Below are 9898 nucleotides of genomic sequence, written 5' to 3'. Positions count from 1 at the left end.
AAATTTAGTTCTGAATTTTTCAAAAAAAAAAATTCTAAAATCGGTGCATAATTGCGTTCTAAATGTCATTTTGAACCTCGTTTTCCGATTTCACCCCACTGTACAGTGTTGGGGAATGAACGTGTTATTTACATAAATAACACGAGAATTCTGGATCAATCTGAAAATTCTCTATCCCTTCCACACACTACTCCTTTCCCCTACTGAGTGAGTCACGCCTACCCCGAAAGGGAAATGGCTTAATGGTGTAATAATAACAGGTGGCACCAGTGCGAAGAAATGGAGAAAAACGCACTGTCCCAACCTAGAAAGTGTTCTAACCCTTACGAAACTCGTCTGCTAGTATGAGAGTACTTTTAATTTAATGTTTAGGTCCATAAACTCTTTCCCCTTTTTTAAATAATTTTTATTTTTCCTCATCTTTTTCAAGAAATATACCCTTTTGATCGTTTTTCTCTTAATTCCAAACTGAATTAACAGAACCCAATAAGAAAATTAAACTATTTTTCGTTGAAATTAAATTTTTGTTATTGAAAAGTTTAACACTTTTTTTTTGGTTCGAAATTCATCTCTTTTGATTACAAATTCTACTGTTTGGTTAAGAATTGTATTATTTTGTTGAAAATGCAACTATTTTGTTAATTATTTATCTTTTTTAGTTAAAGATTTATCTCCTTGGTTGTAATTTGAACTATTTTTTTTAATTCGTTTCGTTTTTGGACAAAAATTAATTTTCTATACTGAAAATATCACTGTTCCATTTTTTACCGAAAATTTATCATTTTTAGGTACATGTTTAATAATTCTGTTTAGAGTTCATATACTTAGTTACAAATTCAACTACTTGGTCGAAAATTTGCGTGTTTTGTTGATAATTCATCTTTTTTTATAGAAAATTAAACTTCTTTGTTCAAAAATACATTTTTTGTTTAAAAATTCAACTCTTTCGTTGAACGTTGAACTCTCTTCTTGAAACTATTTTTTTATTCATCATTTTAGTTAAAAATTGATCTCTCCGATTGAAAAATGATTTATTTTGCTAAATATATTTTTTTTTGAGAATTAATATTCTTAACTAAAAATGTAACTATTCCATTTCTTATTGAAAATTGATATATTCTGGTTGCAAATTCATGTAATTTTTTGAAAACTCGACTTTTCGGTAAATAAAAATTCTTGGTGCAAGATTCACCTCTTTGATAGAAAATTTAACTATTCTTTATATACTTTAAATTTTTTAAAAATGTATATATAATAAATTGGTCTTCTTTCGCTGACTAGTAGAAAATAATATCTTCTAAGTTGAAAATTCATCTTTATTGGCTGAAAATGAACTTTTCTGTCGAAAATTCAACTTTTCGAATTGAAAATTCAATTATCTTATAAAAAATGGTCTTCTTGGAAACGGATTCAAATTATATTGTTCAATCAGAGCAGTGTGACGTGTTACAAAACATTTTTGATTGCCCTGCCATGTGACGTTTCATGAACGTTCGGACTGACCCCCCCCCCCCCGACCCTTTTCGAATATCACGGAATATATAGACACTCCCTATAATGGGGACGAAGTAATGGAAAAAATGGCAAAAAGTAAGGAATAAGAAAGATAGATAGAAAAAAATAGGAAAGATAAAATAAGAAGGCGAGTGAATGAAAGATGAGAAATGGGAAAAGGGAGGACGTGCCACGCGCGTTACTGATAATGCACTTCCCATTGACAACTCACTCTACATTTAAGACGACCGGATGTTGAGTGATCTCGTATTCAGATCACGAGAAAAAGAATATTTTTTCTTGATCATGAAAAAGTAGCTTAATTCGAAATTATATCTCAAGAGCGTCCAAGGATGAATGAAGAAAGTCCTTTCTCTCTTAATTATTTTATTTGTATCATTAAAAAATTTATTTCCAAATGCCATTGCAAATTTACTAATCAGAGTGATTACTATATTTTAAAAAGATAATTCTCGAAAAAAATTCGAACTTTTCATGTCATGTGACAGTCTATCACGTGACCCATTCTACATGGCATATTTGGTAAATTTATAATTTGAAAAATATCAATAATCAGACAAAACATTGAATACCAAAACTTCCTCCCATCTAACTCAATAAATCTTTTTAAACCGAAGAAAGTTTCTCTTCCAGTATAAAAATACTTAAAGATTCATATTTCCTTTATTACAAATCGATAAAAATGTTAGAAGTAAAAAATCCAGTAGATAAAAAATCTTTAAAGTGTAAAGTACTAATAAAAATATTAAAAATACCCGATTTTCGATCTTTCAAATCAACATAAGTGTAAAAAACAGAACAGTTTGTTTATCAATTCGAAAAATAATTGAATCCTAATTTGGTTCCTTTTAATTCAATAACATTTTTCAAAACAAAAGAAATACCTCTTTCAGTTAAAAAAAATTTGAAAACGAAAATTTCCTCTCTTTCAGCTCCATGAAAAACTAAGAATGAAAAATTATCCTCTTACAACAGAAAAAAGATTTTAAAAAAAGTCCCGCTTTAACGCAACAAAAATAATAAAAAGAAAAAATACCCTGTATCCAATTCAAGAAAAATATTGTCCCCTGCAACTATATAAAACTGATAAACATGAAAAACATGTCTTCGGTTCCAACTCAATAAAAATTTTGAGAATAAAAAATGTTCTTCTTTCGATTTAGAAAGAATAAGAAAACCATAATTTCCCTCTTTCAATTCAGAACAAATTTAAAACTAAAGTTTTCATCCTTCCAACTCAAGAAGAATATTAAAAATAAAAAATTATCCTACTTTCAATTCATAAAATATTGAAACAAATTGAACATTTTTCAAATGGAACACTTAAAATTATAACGTTCGTTCAAAGTTTAAATTTAGCACTTTGAAATTTTTACGATTCAAGGCTTTCTATTCCAAAAATAATTGAGCTTCGAATTTCTTAGATTCGAATATATTACTCATAAATTTTGTCTTTAAATTAATAGTTTGATAATGCTAAATATATATTTTTTAATTCTTCCTTTAATTAAAAATTTTGAAATATAATGGATTTACAATGAAATATTTTAAAGTGAAAAATATTTATATGTGATTCAATAAACGCGTTTAATTATGAATCTATTAATAAAAATAAAAATTATTTGATGTTATTTTCTAACGTGCCAATTAAAGCTCTTCAATCGATCAAAATGGTTAGTTATGTAAGAAGGGCGAAAAAATAGGGACGAAAAAAGAACTTTTCATTAACTAGTGCGTAAAAAGCTTTTTGAGAAGTCGTGCAAAAAATCTAATTTTAATAGAATTGGATTTTCATTTTATTCAATTTCATCTAACAACAACAGTATTGCCGAAATGATTAAAATTTATGAATCTATTAAAAAACTGTATCGAAATCTCTACAGATGCTATAAAAAAAATGCTACAATCGAATCGGCTAATTTTAGTTTTTTTGTAGAAAAGTGAAGCTTGCTCAACATTAGGATGAAAGAATTTGAAAGCCTAACGCCCACAGAAGTCTTCGTTGAAAACATTTCAAAATTGATACATATAAAAGTTGACCCACATAATAAAAAAGAGGTTTCCCGGATAAAATAAACGCATCTCGATTAAAAGCTTGACTTGATTAAAATGCTGCTTTAATCGTTCGGATGGTGAGAAAGAGCACCAAAGGAAGCTATAAATTAAAAATTATAATGAACTATTTAATCCAGCAAAATATATTGATTAAATTTCTCCCAATTTTTTTTCGGGTTGGCACGCGAAGTGAACATTTAATTATGTGTGTAAGGCAGACGATGATTCACGAAAAAAAATAATAAAAATAAGAAGCCTTGGAACCGGACTATCAGGTGAACACGAAAAATGGCCCTGACATGTTGCCTCGCAATACTGAAGAACTCTCTCTCCGTAAATGGCATCTTCGTGTCATTTTTTAAGTCACTTCTCACCACCAGGATTTACAAAGTCGTTTTTGATTCTGATTGCAAATTAATGCATATCCACAGTAATCCTCGGAACATCGAACCGTTTCATATAAGTGGAAAAAATTATCCACTTTTGCAGAAATGTTTTTTTTAGTTAGTGATGATTGACACAATATGCATAAAACAATTAATAATTCAAAATTTTTCAATTTCATTGTGTGGACCGGTTTTGCATGAAAAAAGTTCATCAAAATAGTTATTTTTTTACCAAAGAGTGATGTTTTCAAATAAGATAATGAATATTGAACCAGACAAATGAGTTTTTAACCAAAAAGTTTAATTCTCAACGAAAAAAGTAATAGATCATATTTAAACAGGAAGTATAAGAATTTTAATCTAAAATCATCTATTTTAAGTAAATAGTAGCAATTTCAACTAAAAACTATCAATTTTCAACCAAATATGGAATAGCTTAATTTACAGTTTAACAAATGAATTTTCAACCAAATAAATAATGAATTTTCAACAAACTATTAAATTTTCAACCAATAAAGCTTCTTCAGTTTAAAGAAGTTTTAATCAAATAATACAAATGTCAATAAAACAAAATCAATTCTCATCAAAAAATATAACAGAAGATTTTTTAATAAAAAAGAATGAACTCACAGTTGGATTTTTCACCAGAGATGAAATTTCTACCAAATGAGCCAAATAGTCTAATTTTCGACTAAAAAATGTAAATTTTGAACTAAAAATAGAATATTCATATTTTTGGTTCAAAAAATGAATATTTATCAAAAAAAAATTATTTTTAACAAAATAGTTAAATTTTTAACTGAAGAGAACTGAATGAAATGAATTGTTTGACAAAAGAGTTCAACTTTCAATCAAAAATGGAATAGTTCAGTTTGCCTTTAAAAAAATAATTTTTAATAAAATAAGGAATCTTTAAAAAAAGTGTTGAATTCTAAAACAAGAAAAATATTTCAGTCAAGACAGAACAAAGAATCCATCAAATTGCGGAATTTATAAGTAAAAAAGGCGAATTCTCTACAAGGAAGTTAATTTTAAATCAAGCAGTTGAATTTTCAACTAAACAGATGAATATACAACTTGAATGATGAATCTCTAACTAGAATTGTTCAATTTTTGTACAAAGAATTAATTTTCAATTAGCAAAAAACAATTTTAATTCGCAGCCAAAGCGTAATATTTTCAACATAAATGTTGAATATTAAGTCAAAACCATGAATTATAAACAAAAGAGTTAAACTTTCTGTTAGAAAGTTAAATTTTCAATAAAAAAAAGGATTTTTGATCAAGAAGCTTAATGTTTTTCCCAAACAGATGACTTTTTAACAAAATATACCAAATTTCATCTAAAAGTTGGATCTATTTATTTATCTAAAAAGTTCAAAAATTAACTAAAAAGGATACATTTTAAACCAAATAATACACTTTTTTAACCAAAAAGAATTACATTTCAACAAAAAATAGTTGAACTTCCAACCAACAAAGATCTGAAAGTTATGGAATTTTCAAGCCAAAAAAGCGACTTTTTACAAAACATTTGAATTTTCAACCCATGAATATGAATTTTTCATTGAAAATTTCGCTTTCGACGATATTGTTAAATTTTCAACGTCAAAGATGAATTCTTAAACAAAAACATAATAGTAAACTTTTCAATCAAAAAGAATCAACTTCCAGCCAAAGATGGAACTTCTACGAAAAGATATAAATTATAATTTATATCTTTTCGATAATTATCGACTAAAACAATTAATCTTCAATTGAAATAGTTAAATTGTCAATTAAAATAATTGATTATCTAACAGAAAAGCGATTTTTAAACAGAAGATAACATGAATTTTCAAAAAATAATTAAATTTGTAACCAAAAAGATGAATTCTCAACCAAATTATAATTATAGACTTTTCAACCAAAAAGAATTAACTTTCTATCAAAAAAATTTGGTTTCTTAACCAAAGCGATAATTTTTCAACTAAAATTAGAAACCCTTAACTGAAATGTTAAAATTTCTAAATAACCAAAGAAGCCATTTTTCCACAAAAAAGTTTAATTTCAAGCCAAAAAATTTTAATGTCAATCATAACAATAAATATTCAAGTAACAAAATTAAATTTGAATTTTCAAACCAAAAGGAAAACTTTTTTTGAAAAGAGTTAGGTTTTCAACCAAGAAATATTTTTCAGTCAAGTGAGAAAAAATAAACTAAATTTCTGAAATTTCAACTAAATAATTACATTTTGAAAAAATAATGACAATTTTTCATAGCGCATCCATTGAAACTTCGAGTTTCGATACCCGTAGAACGGGTTGAAACACAGTGTTTGCATCCCTAGGGTGAAAACATTTTGTCTTCGAGTTTCGGTACGTGTAAAGCGGGCTGAAACACTGTGTTTACATCTCTAGGGTTGAAAGATTTTTTTCAGATCTAGAGTAGACACGTAGATAGGTAGGGTCTACAGGTACCTTAACTCGAATTTTCAATAGATTTGCTATGAAAAATAATATGCATTACTAGGAATGTAACACAACGATCGCAACTCGTGTGAAGGCAGCCATCGCTTCACTCGGGCAGCAAACTTCCCACTCGCTGCAATTGCTGTGTTTCATCCCTTGTAATACAGCATACTATTGCTTACCTCTAGAAAGTATTTATTTAGTTTCACGCAATTCGAGTATTCGACGAAACAAAAAATTCAAAAATTTCAACAACGCAATTCAAATGATTTTAAAATTCATGAACTTTAGAATCGGATCATTATGATCGGCCCAATAGGGGAATGGGGGGGGGAGTCACGAAACAACCCGTGTGCTTGGTGTGCGCACACGCTTTTCCCGGATCTAACCGGGGTTCTCCGCATATGAGATCCGAGCTGCGCTCTTCAACTCACTTCACGTTGTTTCTAGTCCTCTCCCTGATTATGATGCTCATTTTTGTGATCAAATAAAAAATCCGAAATTTGTATACAAGCGTTGCATATCATTTTGATCCAATTCCGGATTCAAATTTATAAAAATTGTAAAATTTAAGAAATATAAAGTATAGTTAGATTATACACCACGATTCCTTAGTGTCATGTACGAGTACATTGCTTCATGAGATTTGGTATGTGTAAACCATCAGTTGAGGGAAAATAAATAGGCGGACGCTGAACCTTCGACACAGAAAAAGGAATTTATAGCTAGAAATCTGGAAATGTACCAAAAATAAAATCCTCTGAGCTGCGTAATATTTGTCAACTTTTATGTTTGAGTAAACATAAATTACGAACATTATATTTACGTCTGCAAAAGCTTAGTCAGACTAAGCTAGATGTATGTTTAAAAAAAGATTACTATTTTAAATTAGTTTTTTTTCCATTTTGCATTCTTCAATAAGACGAACAAATAAATTACACAAACGTTCTATAGGTACGGCAATAATAGTTATATTTTTATTACGTTAAAAAAAATATCCCCCTTTTTCGTAACAGACAAAAAATATTGATTCTTATACTTTATTTTACATATTAACATTTAATTTCTCATTTTATTTAGGGTGACCAAGGACTCATAGGATCTGTGGGTGACTCTGGAAGAGCGGTATGTATGCAAATTTTGTACGTGTTGAAAGTACTTTTCGATAAAATTTAAAGAAATTTAATTTAGGAACAACTGGACATTTTTTTTAATAAATAGAAACATCTTTAATTGGATTTTATAGTGAAATTCATTTTGTGAAATTTTATGAGAAGTATGTTCTTACTGCAATTGATGCAAAAAGTTGTAAAAGTTATAGGTAGTTATATAAATTGCTTAATAATTTTCTACGATAATTGTTATAAGCAAATTTAAAAGAATACGCCTTCTAAATCTATATTGATTTTTCCACTAATTAAGTTTAGACCAACTACAACTATTTTTTATTTATTAATAGTTTCAACTGTTACTTTATAAAAGTTATTGGAACCTATACAAATTTACAAAAACAGTTTGCATACAATTTAATTATAAAGATGATAAAATTTAATTTAAAGGATTCAGTTGAAGATGGTAATTTTAAGCCTACTAGAAATAAAAAAAAACGTGAATACATATTGATTTTTTAAAGATATGTCATTTATTTGTTTTTTAAGTCAAATAAATATAATTTTCATCAGTTTCTTGATGAAATTTGAAGAACATTTCAAATATTTCAAATACTTGGGAATTGTGAAGGAAATGTTTGTTATTTACAGGATTTTACCAATTTTTGTACGAATTCGAGTCAGTTTAAAAGATATTTAGTACTTTTAGAAGTTTGGAAGAAATTAAAAAATATAAAAAATTCCTAAATATCTTTTAAACTGACTCAAATTATTTCATAAATTTTGAAAAAGCTTTCAATGTTAAAAATTACCTTAAAATCATTCAGGTTTTTCTCAAATTAAAAAAATTTAATTTATTAAATTTTTTGAAAATTTTCTTCAAATATCATTTATTTTTAATAATAAAAATTCTTAATTTTGTCAGGGTTCTTAAAAAAATTTTTTTTTAAACACCTTTCAAAATTCTTCAGAAGCTTCGCAATTTTTTCGTACTTTTAAAATGATTCGAACGATTCGAAATTTTTTTTAATACCGCAAAATTAAAATAATTACCTGTATATCTCTCAAAATCTTCCTGAAAAAATTTAGAAAGCACTTGAGTTGTTTTAAATCTTCTAAACTATTCTCTTAAGATTTTTTTCAAAAACTTTTAAGTTTAATCAAACTTTTCTGAAATTTTTTAATCTTACAGGATTTTAAAAAATTGAATTTTTTAAACATTATTTTCAATTTTCGTTTAGTATTAATTTTTTAAAATAAAAAATCATTAAAAATTGTCTCAGGAATCTTAAAAAAAGCTTTTATTTACTTCAAACGTTTCAAAATTCTCGAAATGCTTGAATTTCTTTCAAAATCCCCAGAGATTTATATTTTGTTTAAAATTTTGTTCAATATCAAATTATTTTTCAACCTTTTTGAACCCTCGAAATATATTTTTAGATGATTTAATTTTTCCTACATTATTTATTTAATTCAAAAAATTGCCTTTATTTCTTCCAAACTCTTTGAAAGTCGCCTAAAATTATTTTTTTCAAAATCGACATCATTAAAAATTTTTCCGAAAATCTTAACAGCATTTTTTTATTATCTTTTAATCTTATAAAATTCTTAAGAAGTATCCAAATTTTATTTAAAAATTTTAAAAAACCTATATTTGGTATCAATTTTTTAAAAATCCTTTTAAAATTAAAATTATATCTGAAATTTTATAAAAACTCTTAAACTTATTCAAATATTCTATCAAATTTGGTGATCTTGCAAAACTGGGACATGATGCTTTAAAATTTGTAGATTTTTTTTAAATTTTGGAAAATCTTTTGAAATGTTTTAAAATCTTTTTCTATTTTGTTTTAGAATTCATTTTTCAAAATAAAAAATCATTTGAAAATTTCCAAGGAACCCAGTGGGCACAAGCGTAAAAGAACATCTTCAGAACGGCTTAAAAATGTCCTGAGTCAGTCCATATAACGTTCCATAAACATACAATGTTCCACAGACGTTATAAAGACGTAATTCGAACATAAAACATTTTTAGAACAATATTTGTTCTGACTTAGGACAGTTTTTAAAACGTTCAAATAACGTCTTTTGACTTGTACGTCCAAAAAACTTTGTTAGGACGTTCCAAATACGTTCTAAAATTGTGTGCTCACTGGGAATCTTTAGAATTTTTTGCTTATTTTTTTGAAACCTTTAAAAATTCTTAAAAAGCTTAACATTTGTTTCGAAATTTAAAAAAAAGTGTATTTTGTTTTTTTGAAAACTTCTCGAAATTTAAATTATTTTCAAATTTTTGCAACACTTCTAAATATCTTTTGAAAACATTCATAGTTTTCCTAATACTTTTTATTCCTCAAAAATAAAAAAAATGGTCTTAAAATC

General features: G+C 26.7%; 1 protein-coding gene across 1 annotated transcript in view; it reads left to right on the top strand.

Moving 5' to 3' along the window:
* LOC117180549 (collagen alpha-1(I) chain-like) overlaps positions 1–9898 on the top strand; it is a 188524-nt gene that overhangs the window by 111575 nt on the left and 67051 nt on the right. Inside the window, exon 3 of the mRNA XM_033373045.1 lies at positions 7488–7532. Coding sequence (XP_033228936.1) covers positions 7488–7532 — 45 coding nt within the window. The remainder of the gene's footprint in view (positions 1–7487; positions 7533–9898) is intronic.

This window comes from Belonocnema kinseyi, chromosome 9 (assembly GCF_010883055.1).
Source record: "Belonocnema kinseyi isolate 2016_QV_RU_SX_M_011 chromosome 9, B_treatae_v1, whole genome shotgun sequence".
NCBI classification, from domain to species: Eukaryota; Metazoa; Arthropoda; class Insecta; order Hymenoptera; family Cynipidae; genus Belonocnema; species Belonocnema kinseyi.
The sequence above is the reverse complement of the archived record's forward strand: the minus strand, read 5'-3'. Positions and strand labels throughout refer to the sequence as shown.